General features: G+C 50.3%; 1 protein-coding gene across 1 annotated transcript; it reads left to right on the top strand.

Moving 5' to 3' along the window:
• Window positions 1-13,100: 13,100 nt before the first annotated feature.
• Window positions 13,101-14,836, top strand: MIND_00567900 (F-box domain-containing protein; the record flags this gene model as incomplete). The annotated part of the gene is made up of 2 exons (XM_037362447.1): window positions 13,101-13,144; window positions 13,189-14,836. Exons 1-2 carry the CDS (start codon window positions 13,110-13,112, stop codon window positions 14,834-14,836), a joined length of 1,683 nt encoding a protein of 560 aa, XP_037220368.1. The 5' UTR covers window positions 13,101-13,109.
• Between the last annotated feature and the right edge of the window lie 240 nt (window positions 14,837-15,076).

Raw genomic sequence — 15,076 nt, 5'->3', positions numbered from 1 at the left:
AATAATCCCAGTCCTCATGCATCTCTGGAGGAATGGTGGGGTCTAAGCCATCTGCATCAACTGGCCAGACTTCATCTCCAGGCTGAGGTTCTCTTCTTGATAGTCCGTCAGGAGGGAATGTTGCACCCTTCACATGCTTGAGCTTGAACTGGAACATCAAAATCTGCTCAATCCACCTGTTGATTGTTGCATTGGGGCCCATTCCTGGGTTGTTCAACATTCCCTGAATATATTTGGCATCGGTTTCGATAACCAGCCGCCGGCATCCTAGTAGCCAGTAGCGCATCGCATCCAGTGCTCGTTTGAGTCCATACAACTCTCGTTTTGGCTGTGAGAACTCTGCCTCTCTTTTGTTCAACGGTATTGATGCGAATTTTGCATAGTAGCGCTTCCGTGGATCCTTAGGGTCGCATTGATAAATCTGAATGCCAACTGCCATCCAAGAGGTGTCCACTGCCAGGACTATGTCCGAGTCCCACTCATAGTTCAATGGCTTCAGACTTGGTGCATTGATCAGGGCTTGCTTCAACCTGTCCATAGCCTTCTCCTGCTGAGGTCCCCATTCAAACTCTATGTCCTGTCTGGTGAGCTTCTGGATTGGCCTTGCAATGATGGCATAGTCCTTGATGAACATCCTCAGCACTCCAACTGTTCCCAGAAATTGCCTGACAGCAGAGACATCCTTCAAAGGTCCCCATCTGGCAATGACTCCCACTCTGTCTGCATCTGCAGTTCTCCCTTCAAATGAGCAGAGGTGCCCCACCACATGGAACTTTTCAGCACAGAGTACTGATTTTGCCCCATTGAAGGTCCCTCCACAATACTTCATCCTCTGCACCACTCTGTTCAAATTCTGGAAGTGCTCCCAGATAAATCTCCTAATCCCAGGATTTTCAGGAATTGTCTCTGGTGTTCCATCTGTAAGCTCATATCTGGAGCCAGGTCCCCTCAGTGGGACATCATCAATGTAGGGCTGAGTGACATGTGGAATCTCATCCTCCAGAATATATGTCACATCATCATGGAAAATGGGCACACTATTGGTCCAACCCATGGGAAGCTTGACAAGTCTCATGGCTCCAAAGGGTGTCTGGAATGTGGTGTAGTCCCTTGAGCTCTCTGCAATGTCTCTGGCATCATATCCTGAATAGAGGTCCAAACATCCTCCACATGCTCTCCCAGCAAAATGGTTGGCCAATTCCTCTGTTGCAGGAGGAATTCCAGAATGAGCAATGGTGACAGCATTCAGAGGTTCCAGAGCATGCACTAGTCTGATGCTCTTCCCATCTTTCTTGATAACTCCAAAGAATTTGCTCCTGTAGGAAGCATTGGATGGTTCATAAACACCAGCATCCAACTTTTTCTTGATAACTTTGCAGAATTCTTCAAATTGGCCCCTTGGAATGGGAATGCTCTTTTCAACCCAAGTCTCATGCTCTATCACAGGAAATTCCACAGGTGGGAAGAAGTCATGTCGGAAATCTCCTCGCTCGTTATCGGTCCATGCGAAACCATATTCATGATTCCCGACTACATCGTGTAGCAATTTCAACTCTTCGGGTTGCAAGAAGTCTGCATGTCGTTTTTCCATGTCGACCATCCGCTCGCGGGTATAGCGCTGTCGGTCCTGATATTCCGGCGGGTTTGGGTTAAGTGGTGGCAAGTCTGACAACGGATCACCCTTGATTTCCCGTTTGATGCGGTACCGGTCCGGTAACTCAGTATACACCGGTCGAACTTTGAGTCCCACGGGTTTGTACTTCTTCGCCGAACACTGACTTCACTCCCGGATCAGCGTCTCCGATCACCTCATTTTCGCGTGCTTCCAGGGGACTGATAAAGTCAATCGATTGGCAGCATACACAGCGTTCGATCCCAGATGCATGTTTTACGGCCGACTCATCTGGATCAACCAGAACATTTCCCACAACCTTGTGTGTCTTGCCGTTTATTGTCTCAATTTTCGCCTGATGAAATTGTTCAAATAGGTTGGTTGCCAGTTCGTCTTTCCCGGAAAGCTCAGATTTCGATGCCAAGAGATATGACTCAACGATTTTGCGTGTTGTCATAATGCCGCCTACAGGTTGGTAAAATCCTTCTATATGGGCCTTCCCTTGCTCGTCAAATTCTACCAAGACCGCGGCCTCTTCTCCTTGTCCCATCCAGGCCAAATCATCGAAGACCCCTGAAAACCCTGACTTGGTCCAGGTGTGTGTTGATCCATGTCGTTGCCATTTGCAGAAGTTGAACCTGGTTTCTCACGGTTGTCCCGCTTGGTCCGATCGTAAGTGGGAAGAGTCCAGTGATTGCCGGTGTTAGGGTCCGTGATTGTGAGAATTTGATGCTCCCCGTCATGCTCGGTTCGGCTATTAGTCAACACGTCAAAGGGTCGACCCAGCAAGACTTTGTAGGCTGGTCCCTTGATAACATGCACTTGGAGGAAAAGGGTTAGGTCACCCCATCTGAAGGGCACATTCTTGGCCATGCCCATTGATTTCTCCAGTTGACCATTGGCACTTTGCATGAAGATGTTGATGGTGGGGTCCCACATTAAACCACAGATCTGAGCAGTTTCCAGTGACATGGACACAATTTGAGAGCCAGAGTCCAGGACACACTCAATGGGTCCCTTGGAGTTGATATGAGGGAATGCAACCTTCAAAGGTTCTGAGTCCCTTGCCACATAGATCTGCTTGGGTTTCTCATTCCCATCCAAGTTTTCCAGGTATTGGAGGTAAGGGTCTTGTGCAACCATAGATCCAGCAGGTATGCCATCCACATCAGTGTTGATCACAAATACTCCAGCCACACTTGGAAGATCACTGACTTCCAGGGCATCTTCATCTAACTTGAAAGTTCCAACCTTGGGGACTTTCTGAGCAGTCTTAGGGGCCAGGGATATAGCTGGCACATCTTGGATAGTGTCGATAGGTTGGCGGACGCGGGTCAACCGCAGTCGCTCTTGTTCCCGGAGATCTCGGCTAAGTCCGAACAGATCACCAAGTCTGACGGTAACCTCAGTGTCGTTGATACGTTCCAGTATTTCATCCGTAAGGCCTTCGCGCTGAATCGGTGCCCGCAATTTGAACAATTTGCCTGCATCGCCTTCATTTGGCGAAGAGGTGTCCTTTTTGGGAGGTGGCTGAGTTCGGGCCCCACCTTTCCCAACTTTGACAAATTTATAAGGCAACTCTTTCAACACCTCATCAATCACCTTCTTCTCCTTCTCTGAGTCCTTCTGGGCCTTGTCTGATTTATCTGAATTTTCTGCGGAATTTTCCTCATCTTCGAATCTGACTCTCTCAGGTGGCTTATTTCGGAATTTAGCCTCCTTCCTCGAGATATTCAAAAATCCGACCCAGACTGGTTGGTACCAGACCGACCACGTGTCTGAACATATTGATCAGGAAAGTCTTCTTGCATATTCAGCAGATTCATCATAGCTCTGCCCAGAGCTTCAGCATTGTTGCCCATTCCAGTGGAAGAGAGTCTGGCTTGGTTCATAGAAGTGTTGGCTTGTCTCCCATTCATAAAGGCAGGTTGAGTCTGTTGAGGAGTGTTGACCATCTTGTCTGACAGTTGGCTGAGCTTGACATGAATAGTCCTGACTTCATCTCTGAGCAGGTCAAATTCATCATCATTCATGGGTGCCCCTTCCATGAACATGTTCTGTCCCATAGCACTCTTCTTCTGCCAGTACTCCTCAACCTTGTTAGAGGTGGATGATGGTCCTCTGGGAATGAACCCTCCATCAGCCAACTTCTGCTTGCCATCCTCCACCACAATCCATCCCTTGGCCAAGTGAGCATGCTTCTTATGACAGTCCCTTGCAAAGTGGTCTGGGTCCTCACAGTAGTAGCATCCTCCATTGCCACCATTGTTATTGTTGTTGTAGTTGTTCCTCTGGTTTCCCCAGTTGTTGCCACCATAATTCCCACGGTTATATTGGCGCTCTTGTTGCCCATAGGAGTTCTGAGCTGACTGCCTCTGCTCATAGTCATCCCTTGGTGGTGGAGCATTCCTCTGGTTCTGGAATGTCTTGACCAGTTCATCAATAGAGGCTTGGGTTTGCTTCTGCCCAACAACCACAGCATCTCTCAGACCAGAGACTTGACCCTCAAGTTCATCAAGCCTGACATCCCTCTCCTCAATCTTGACCCTTGGGAACCTGTCAGATCTCTTCACCTCAGGAGCATCTGGGTCAAATGAACTATCAGTCCCACCAGTCCTTGAGAATTTCTCAGCCAGCTTGATCAGTTCATCAAGTTGGATCGGGTCCTCCTTCCTGTCCAAACCCACAGGACCAATGATTGCTCCAGCCTGTGCAGCAGTATCATCCCTTAGTAGGTTCCTGGTGTTCATGGCCAGCTTCAGGGATTGGGCAAAACCCCTCTCCAGAGTAGACAGGTACTTGGCACAAGCCTCCTTGTTCAATATGATGGCAGGGGCCTTGTACAACTTCTGCACCAAGGCTCTGAACTTCATGCCAAATCTTGTGAGCTTTCCTTCTGAAGTATGCTTGATGCCCCTGTATTCATCACACAGCTCCTCCAATTCATCTAGGGTCCCAGCCCTATCTTCATCCGCCTCCGGATACACCTTCATGACTGCCCTCCTGAAGGCAGCATAAGTGGTACCAGCTTGGTACTCAGGCAGCTCTCTCCACACTTCTCTCTTCTTTGCTCCAAGATAGCCAGTCAATAGCCTCTTCTTTTCAGCATCATTGGTGATACCAGCCAGGTCAAAGATCTGCTCCACATGTTCCATGAAGTCAAGGAGGTCTTCCTTGTCATCAGAAGTGAACTTGGGTGCATTGGTCTCCCAAGCTCTAGGAACTCTGAAGCCTTGGACATTAGCATTAGCCATGTTGTTCTGCTGTTGCTGGTGTTGTTGTTGTTGTTGGTTGTTGTCTTCTGAATCAGAAGATGAAGATGAAGAACTTGAGCTTGAGTCTGAAGGTCCAAATCCAAAGAAGGCTGGTAGCAGTGGGTAGTCTTCCTCCTGGGAAGGTGGATAGTCTGGACTAGAAGAGTCTCTGGTGTACTCTTCAGTTATATCACCCTCTGGTATAGGTGATTCTTCTCTGGAATGGTCTGTTTCTGGTTCAACAATGACAGTTTGTTCTTCCTCCTCCTCTTCTTCTTCTTCGATAGTAGATGTGTTTAAGCTTTCTTCAATTTGAGCTCGACGCACAGCGCGATTGTGAGCACGTTGTGCTCGAGATTCGGATGCAGTAGACGTTGTTGTTGATGATATACGCCCCGCGTATGTGGATAGTGTTGTTGTTTATCTGAATGAACCCCCTCGCCGGTGGGCTCCAGATGAAACGCAGAAGTCGGAAGGACTGGTGAAAAAAAAGGGGAACTAGACAGAACTCAAAAACTCACTCACACACACACTCTCTAAACACCAATCCAATAGTTCTTCACTCCAATAAGTCGAACCCTAACCCTAGGTCAAGGCTTGTCCCAATCCAGTAGTCGTTCCAACGTTGTGCGCGCAAGTACGGGGGTTCCAACCAAAATATATGGCTGTGGCAATCCAGATGCTCAGTTCAACAATCCAAGGTAGGTGGGTGAAGGGTTTGTGGTCAACGTTGTAGTCGGTCGGTAGCGTAGCGTATAGGTCAACGAAGTTATGTACTGCGTTCGAAGCAGCGGCGGTCACGTGTTCTCGGGTTCAGCGTTGTCGGGTACTCAAAATCCAATCGTTGTCGTTGTCGTTCGCGTTCAGCAATCCAGGAGAACCAAAACCGCCTATGGGGGCGCGGCTTTCTTCTGCCCTACTTGCTACAATACAGCGCTCTTATATACCCCAGCCCGTCCGCGGCTCTGGGGACCTCCGCGGTCACGTGCCTGACCTCCGGCCCTCCGCGGCCTACTTCTGACGCGTTTCACCACTGCGACGCGTCTCAGCATACCCCTGGACCCCCTTCACACACTACCGGACCCCTAGGGCCTCGACCCGCACCAGTTCTCCCTCGGAATCCGTCCTCTCGGCGCGTTTGGAGGTGGTTCGGCCTCGGTCCGGGGCCGGCCGGCGCCGGTTCGCTCCGGTGCGCGTTTCAGCTCGCGAAAAGTGTCCGCGGGGCCCCGCGGCGTTCGATTCCACGCACGTACGTGTCGCGGGCACGACACTGGATTAGCTGAGTTCCAGGGAGAGCAGATTAATGGACAACTACAGAGAATCCCTACTAATCAACATCTTTGTATGCCTATTCCTATCTGCACTTTCTGATTATATTCTGATTTTTCTTTTCTATTTAGATGATATTGATTTTACTATGCTCCAGCAAATGGCACGGCGGCGGAACCGGCTTTTATCTAGGCTCCACTATCATAACTTTACCAATCCCAATCTTCAAGATTTAGCTGAAATTCTAGAGCCTGAGGCAGCAGCTCTTAAACCACCTCAAGAGATGAATGAGTCTGATTTGACTTGGTAAGTATCTAGCAAAGGCAAAGCGTGTCTCTGATAAGCAGTATAAGCTAGTTCTGGAATATTTGAATGTAGGTGGTGCAGGATACATAAGCCATCTGGCATATGCAGACCTAGACCATAGAGATATGATTCTACCTCCTGCTGCAAAATCACTACGAAATTACAAGGAAGATAGGAAGTCATACAGCACTCATAGCTCTCATACAGGCAATAGTCTTATTCAGTACCAGGATCCTCATACCAGCACCATAGTGACAGGAGTTATTGAATCAATTCTAGAATTTCCATTGCATGGCTTTCTTAGAAAGTTTCTTCTTGTGCATAAGCATAAAGCTCTAGATATATCACAAACACCCTATGCATATTTTCCAAGACTTATGACTGGAATTGTTGCTGCAGAACCTCATACAACATTAACTGTTATTGAGCCTAAGCATGTGATTACACACTTAACTGCATGGGCCCGTCCCTCTGGTACCTATGCTGGTATTGATGAACACTGTCTGGTTGTTTGTTGGGCATTGAATCATGGGCGGTGGAAGTCAGCCCAATAAGGTTGCAGAATTTACCATCATCTGTATTTGTTATTCTAGTTGAAGGACCTCAGAACTCTAGGTTCATGCAATGGTATTATACTGTAATAATATATTTATATTTCCCTTCAATTCTGTATTGTTTCCTGTATCTATTACTTCTATGTTCAAGTTTTTGCTTGTTTTAGTTGCTTGTCTTCAGTATTTATTATAAATGATAAGTAGCAAGAACTATTGTATTTTGATTGAATATCTCATACACTTGTCTGTGAAACTTCCAATTGAATTTGTAATCATTTTATGCTTATTTCTGTTTATTTTAATTTGTGCAACAAAGGTGGCCTTAAATAGAGCATAGATACAAAGACCATCAGGTCTATCAGGCCTATCAATGATGTATCAGAAGTATATTCTTTGTGCTACCAGTAACAAAGATACATAAAGAACTGCATGTCTCCGGACAGCAACCTGACGCTAGCTCTGTCACACAACTGTCATTCCCAATCTGACACATGGTTTGCCCGCGGTGTGAAGGCGATTGCCCCTTCACGCCAATTGATCACGGGGTTGTGCTTCGTGAGCCAGTGATGCCCGATGATCACGTCACTGTTCCCGGTGTCCGTGATAGCAAATGTGAGAAGTTCGGAGTGATCCTGAATGGTAACCCGCAGGCGGGTAACATGAGTGATCGCCCCGTCAGCGTTAATCGTCCCGTCAGCGTTGTATACCGGGACTGGGTGCGGCAGGGCTTCGAGTTCCAGTTGAGAGTCCTCCGCAAACCGCTTGTGCATGAACTCGGAGGTGGCTCCACTGTCAAGCAGGGCGTCGACCGAGTATCCTCGGAGATCGTTGACCCCTTGGAGGGTGACGGCCACCCGGGTGGCCGTGGTGCCTTCGCTTTTCCGAAAGGGGGGGGGCATCTTGTAGCTGTCGCAAAGCTTCGGCTACGTCGGGGGCGTACCCCGTTCGTATGAACTCTTCCAGCTCGGGCCCGTTCTCGGCTCGTCGGGCCGGATGTATCCACTGTTGTAGTTTCAAGCGGGCCTTTTCGAATCTGCGCGACAAGCCTTTCGGCGCTGGCCGCGGGCCAATTCTTCCAAGCGGGCCTCGGAGTATCTTGCATGGCTTTGTGCAGGCCTCTCTTGCGGGTGGAAACGGGCGGGTTGCGGGGTTCTTTGGGTTGGTTTCTACGTCTGGTCCCACGTATCTCTGGATTGGCAACACGGAATATCGATTATGCGGGTTGTAACTAGAGACACTTGTGGTATACGTCGGCGAGGGCGTAGGCTTCACTCGCGACGATCGCCAAAATCCGCTTTATCCGCGTTATCTTTGATAAACTCCGAGAAGATAGCGCAGATCTGGTTGGCCGATGCGGCCCGGTTCAGGCACATCCGGCTGATGTGTCCTTCTTGGCCGCAGTTGTAACAGCGAGTGCTGTGGGCCGTAGCAGGGGCCTGGGCCCGGTCGATCTCCATAGGCGCGGGCCCTGCCGCGGGTCCGGCGACCGTGGTTGCCCCGTTTCCTTGGGGTGCGGCCACGGTCGGTCCGGTGGCGCCGATCGCAAATGCGGTAGCGGCGGAGTGCACCGTCTTGCTTGATGGCCTCTGCCTTCCAGGCCTCGTAGGTATCGGGAGTGTGTCCTTTCGGTAGACCGCGTTTGTACTCCCCGTTTACTCGGGACAGCTCGGCCTCGAGGGCCACTTGTTGATTCGCCAGGGTGGTGTTTTCCACCCTAAGTTGCTCCATCTCCTGATTCGTTCGGAACAGATGGGCGAACAGGAACTCCTGTTGTTCGGTATGACCCAAGACCATGAATCGGGCACGCTCGTCCCCCTGGTTCGCGGGGGTGCCCATCGTACTGTCGTGCTCGGTAGAAATTTGTCGCGCTTCTTGCCTTCGTGGGTGAGGCTAATATTCTGTCAGCGTCGGGCTTGGGCCATCGGGGGGTCCGCCTTAGAGCGGGTCTGAGGAGCACGAGAGATGGGTGTTAGCCCAGAGAATAGACGATATTAGCCTAACGACTACATCTTGTAAGTACGGTTTTTATACGCTACGGTATTTAGGGAGGGATCGGATGGGCATCAGGCCCCAGGGCGGATCGGATGGGCGCTGCGTAGGGACGCAGGGGTGAAGGGAAGGGGTTGGAAGAATGGGGAAAGTGGCGAGGGATCTGGAGTTAGTACGGGCCCGTGCGGGCCCAATCGGCCCCGTGCGGCCCCGTGCGGCCCCGTTGGCCCAACGGCCCGACCCGAACCGTGACAACAGCCGTGTTTCAAAAATGTTAAGGGTGGGAACGTTAGTAGGAAGAGGCAAATTTTTGTAACAAATGGTTTCATCATACCAACTGGACCAAAAAGGTCAAGTTTTTGGAAGAGAAGAATTTATTGGACAATCCAGAATTTACAAATGGGTATTTTAGTGCTACAAATGGTAAGTATTACTATAAATGTTCTTTAGCTCATCTAAAAACATTGGGCTTTTCTACTAGTTTTGAGACCAAGGGAAAATGTATTGTAAAATATAAACTATTGGAACAAGTTTTTTCAAGCGGAAAAAGTTTAGTTTATTAACTGTTTTTTAGGCCTGAGAGATATAATAGAACACTTGAATAGTGGAATGAATTTTCTGATGCAGAAAATATTAGACTATTCAATGAATTTTTTGACCTGGAAAATTTCAAATATTTCAATACATTTTTTTGACTTGGATTATAAAGACATAAAAACATTAAATAAATGCATAACCTTTCGCCCGAATTCGCGTGGATCAGGCGATTTTTCATCATCTTACACATTGCTCTACTGGCTAATAAGAAACCCCCAACTCCCAACTTCAGTCTTCTGGTCAACGCCGATGCCCGCCTATGTGTCATAAACGCTAGCCGGATTCCGGGTCAGCAGGTGGCCCCAAATCGCCCGTGTCCGATGACACATGTAACGTGCCAGCTGCAGGCGGAGGAGTGGGCTTGTTATTTCCCCATTGTGCCTGAGGGGAAATGATCACCAACCATGAGCAATGGACGATAAATCGTTGGGTAATCACGACAATGTGTTGGGACCGTTTGCTAAGCGCTGCCAACCGGACCGCTGGCGACCACGGCCAATACATAATGACGCCTAATGTGTTAGACTTGCAGATGAAAGGGAGTGAGCTTGCCGTGAGAAGACAAGCAGACTGTGGGTAAGCCGTATTTGTGCTAGCAATCCCAACGGAGAGCTACGCAGTTGTCAGTATGCATCTTGTCAATGGTCCTGTGTCGGTGTAGCAGGGCAGAATGGAAGCTTTATTGTTGCCTCTGAGTGAGGAGTGCACTATGGGACTCTTTGTGAGTAGGCTGCTGGCATGTGGGAATGAATCAGAGGATGGTAACAACAAGGAAGACATAAGTATGTTTTGCCCCATGCGACACGTACCCCGCTCTCCCTCAGCGTTCACTACCATCACCCAAAGCTGGTCATTTTTGACAATTGTGGCCCTTGCAGGGCTCAGTATACATTTTGGAGCTTCTGGAGCTCACTTAGGGCACCTCAAGTGGTTCCCCAACCCTCTGCTCACTAAGTATATCACAGTGCTGCACCTAGGCTTCCCTCTCCACCAGTATGAAGGGCCACGGCTGCAACATCCGAGGCTTCTTTGCTGAGGCATCGTGACAATGCTGCACGTCACATGGCTGACAGGAAGTGGATCCGAAAATAGCTGGGTGACCCAGGTTGGGAAGGCTATTAAAGGGTTAAATTTCCATATATTCTTAACTGCTTTTGGGCATTGCCCTTCTATGGCGTTCGAAACGGGGAACACTCGGCACTTTTTGACAGTTCCGAGAAATCTGGGCTCCTTTTGCGCCCAGGTCTCACTATTTCCTTTGCTGACAACTCATAGCTCCTAACAACTCGTGACTCTTGACAACTTGTTGCTTCCAACAACTTAGCAATGTCGAAGATTTGATGCCCAATATTAATTGCAATATGTCATTCTTAAGTCATTCCTCACCAATTTGAAATGAAGAATCACAGAGGATTCTGCCTCAGGCTAGTCTTCACTGTACTACTGTAGTAATTAGACCACAAGTTCACATAATGTGTAATTGGGCCAAGAAAACATAGTGTTAATATTCAACTACAATCAAAAGAAAATTTCTCAGCCCTCTCAGGCATGGTAGAACTCAAAACTGATAAACCTATGGTCTAATTACTACAGTAGTAGCACTCAGATTTGGCAACAAATGAATAGTATAATGCATAATTATCCACATTACCTTTAGTAATCATAAATCAGTATAAAATTTATCTTTACAATATCATTTATAGACTGATAATTCTATTGGAATTCCTTGATGAACTTGGCTGGAATAAAACAATACAATACACAATTATCCATGCTACCAGTATAAAATGCTTATAACTTGAAACAATTTATACTAATATTTCTTCTTTCTGTGGTCATAGCGCCTGTAACTCCCTGTAACTCCATACAGGAAGTGTGGATGCCACCATGTCCTATGGATACATCCATGTCCCAATTTGGAACATATCATGGATGCAACCATGTGCTATGGTACCATCCATATGTGGATGCAACCATGTCCATATCGATGTACCCACAGTTTGATTCAAGTTGCCTATGGCTGCATCCACATATGACTGTGGTTGCATCCATATATGACTGTGGTTGCATCCATATATGGTATTAACCATGACTGTGGTACCATCCATGTGAGATGGATGGTACCACAAATAATTTCAAAACTACCTATGGATGCATCCATGCATGGTATTAAGCCTAGCGATGGATGCATCCATGGCCCCATCTGCCTGGCACCATGGATGCATCCAAATCGAACATGCCGGTCGGCTTGATGCCATCAGTGATGGCCGATCGGCTCCCAGTGCCCAATACCCTGCAAAGTCCAAGGGGTAGGAGCATGGCCAACTGGGTGGGGGGCATGTAGTCCATACTCCACACATACTGTACATCACTTTCCATGTACTTTAGGCTGCCCACTGCCCATCTATCATGCCCGAACTGCCAACTAATCAAAAGCCAGAAAAATGAAAAAAAAATATTCAAAACTCCATAGTCTGCCCAGCAAATCTCATGAGACTTGGCCTGTTTTGAAGAGCAAAAACATCTCATTTTCTAGTGCTAAGCAGACAACCCAAAAGCCAAGGCAAAAATTATTGCAAGGGTATTTTTCCCAAAATATGCAAAAGCCATCCTCCAGTCAAACCAGCAACTTCCCCGTCACTAGGTGATTGGATCAAAGAGCCCAGGAGGAGACCTACCGGCTGCACCAAAGCGCTTATTTTTTGAGCCAGTTTTGAGCGAGCTACAAGCCATTCACCCCGCCACCCAAATCAGGCAAAGCACCATGGTACCATCCACACGGCCATGGATGCACCCAAGGCTGCATGGATGGCACCATGGTCATGGGTTGTGTGACACCCATGGTACCATCCACAATTTGTGGATAGTACCACCCTTATGGGTGATACCATGGATTTGGTACCTCTTAGGCCTAGGGTTCCGTGGGTTCGATTAAGCCTAAGAGCTACCAGGTAGGGGTAGCCTGAGGTGGCGAGACTCTGGGGTTATTTCTCGCAACTATATAAATATATCAACGAGGCTCCCAGTCTTTCCTCAGAGACGGGTCTTTCTTCTCAGGTATTGTTCCCCGATCCACAGGACCGCTAGATGCGCTGCCGACTGCAGCGCTCTGCGATTCAAACATCATAGGTTGGACTTCAGAGGAAGTATGACGATGATAGAGCATCCTGGGTGTGCTGGCAATCTGGCAGGACAATACATTGGCTGTAGAGAAGCTTTGAATATGGCTGATTCAGCCAGGCTGAAGACGGAGGCCCCCTGCAGGCTCATACCCAACCCTCGTTGCAGGCAGCCAGATCCGAGACCCGGGCCCTTTGCACTCAGTCTCCGTATTCCTGTCGCAATGCCCAGCATATACAAAGTCCGCCCTCGACCACTGCTCCTAGAGTGGCGCCAGTCCGCGGATACACAATACTTAACCTCGTCGTGGTGCAAAAATGAGGTGCTGAGTAATGGTCACGCGTGACTCTTGGCCATGATGGTCGCGATGCGAGGCACGTGTCCATCAACAACTTGCTTCTGCCTGTCATGTCCGACACCGACTCGGAGCGGGACTGGGAGAGGTGCGCCGTTGCGCTCCTTCCGGCGCCGCTGACCCGGGCCACAGCTTGCTCAGCGAACCCCTGCCCGTACTATCCCGCTCGCTCAACGCGCTGCGCCGGTCTAACGCGGTCCCGAGCGAGGCGGAGGCGCACGCAATGCAGGCGTTTCTGGAGGAGTGCGAGAACCGTTCCTACGCTATTGAGGACGCCATCGACACTCTCAGAGACAGACACAGGGTCCTGCAGCGCACGATGAAGAAGTGCCGGCGGGTGTTCTCCGCGGTGCGCCGTCTCCCGCCCGACATCCTGGGCGAAATCGCGGGGCATGTGCGCAATGAGAGCGGTGCTGTCGTCCCGCCGTGGGAGCTCTCAGGCGTGTGTACGAGCTGGCGGTTGGCCTTGACGCGCTTCCCATCGTTGTGGACGACCCTTGCGACAGCGGAAGGGGAGAGCAGGAAGCTCCGGCCTCAGCTTGAACGCAGTGGCAATGCTTTACTGCGCGTGACAGTCGCGCCGCGTAGCACGGAGGAGATCGACTCACATGTCCAACTCCTCCTGCCGCACGCACCGCGATGGGGGACGCTCCTGCTTGGCGCTCCAGATTACTCTGAGTTCACAACTGACCGGCCCTTCCGGCGTGAATTCTTGGAGCAGATCCTGCCGCCGACAGCAGCATACAATCGCATGTCGGAGCTCGTCCTATGCTCTGAGCTCGTTCCTTGGAACACCTACGATGTCGCGGCGACATTCCCCGCCTTGCGCAAGCTGAGCATGCTGAGGCTTTCTCGGTTGCCACTCGCGACGGTGTTCCCCTGGGGCCAACTCACCCACTTCTGCACGCATGTCTCCAACATCGACCCCTTCCACGTGCTCAGGAACGCCCCCAACCTTGTCCATTTCGCAGCCAACGGCAGTCCGTCCGAAAACACCGACCAGACAGTGTTCACGCTCGCGCATCTCCGCAGCATCTATCTCTCGACAGAGTACACCGGACTCCTGTCCCTCCTCGTCGCCCCGGCGCTGCGGGTATTGGCGGTGCTCCCCTGGGCCGGCAGCAGGGCCAACGGGCTGTCCATTATCACGCCCTTCCTGGAGCGTTCGTCTCCCCCACTGTCCACACTCGTTTTCGAGATGGGGATCTGGTCGATCGATTTCATGGATTGGGACCTGGACGACAAGCTCGTCCCCCAAGATTTGCGTCCAGTCTTGCGTCTCTGTCCCATGCTTGAATACCTGCTCCTGTACACCAGCCCCTCGCGGAACAGGGAGACCGGCCCCGGCGCGGAGACACTCGAGCCGCTGTTCACCGCACTGGAGCAGGAAGACGGGCTGTGTCCGCGCCTCACGCACCTCCTCCTCGGCGTCGGGAGCGGCCGGAGGCCCCACCGGGGGGGCTTCCGCTACGATTTCGACGACTACGACTCGGACACGCCAGATGCCGGCGTGGGCCGCGCCTTCCGGAGCATGCTGTGCCGCCGTGCGAGCCCGCCCGTGGACGCCGCATATGCGCGCATGCGCTACCTCCGGCTGGGCCACACGGACAAGCAGCTGCTCGAGCCGGATGACTACGACTCTGACGAGAAGGACGAGGCGTTCCGGGTGCCGAAGGGGATGGATGCGCGCATTGTTCAGCAAGAGGAGTTGGTGGATCTTGCGGTGGAGTGGCGCGGGTTCCCCCTGGACTGGACCGCGAGCATCCGGTCGGGGTACTAGGACTGATGTGTTTGTTGTTCATATTGGACTATCTATTCATCAGCGACATAATTGTTCAGCTCCACCTGCCTCCTGAGACACGTAACACAAACGCCTGTGATCACACCCCACAATACGCCCAATCTCTGATACATATGCAGCAGGTTCAACCCTGCCCAGGCAATTTAGGTAATCCTGGCATGTTCGCTTTTTTTCGAGGTGTGTATAAAAAACCATCATAGCTATGAGGTTGATTCAAGT

The sequence above is a fragment of the Mycena indigotica genome (genome assembly GCF_014461135.1).
Source record: "Mycena indigotica strain 171206Taipei chromosome Unknown Mind.scaff0005, whole genome shotgun sequence".
Lineage (NCBI taxonomy): Eukaryota > Fungi > Basidiomycota > Agaricomycetes > Agaricales > Mycenaceae > Mycena > Mycena indigotica.
This window is presented reverse-complemented; position numbering and strand designations above follow the sequence as displayed.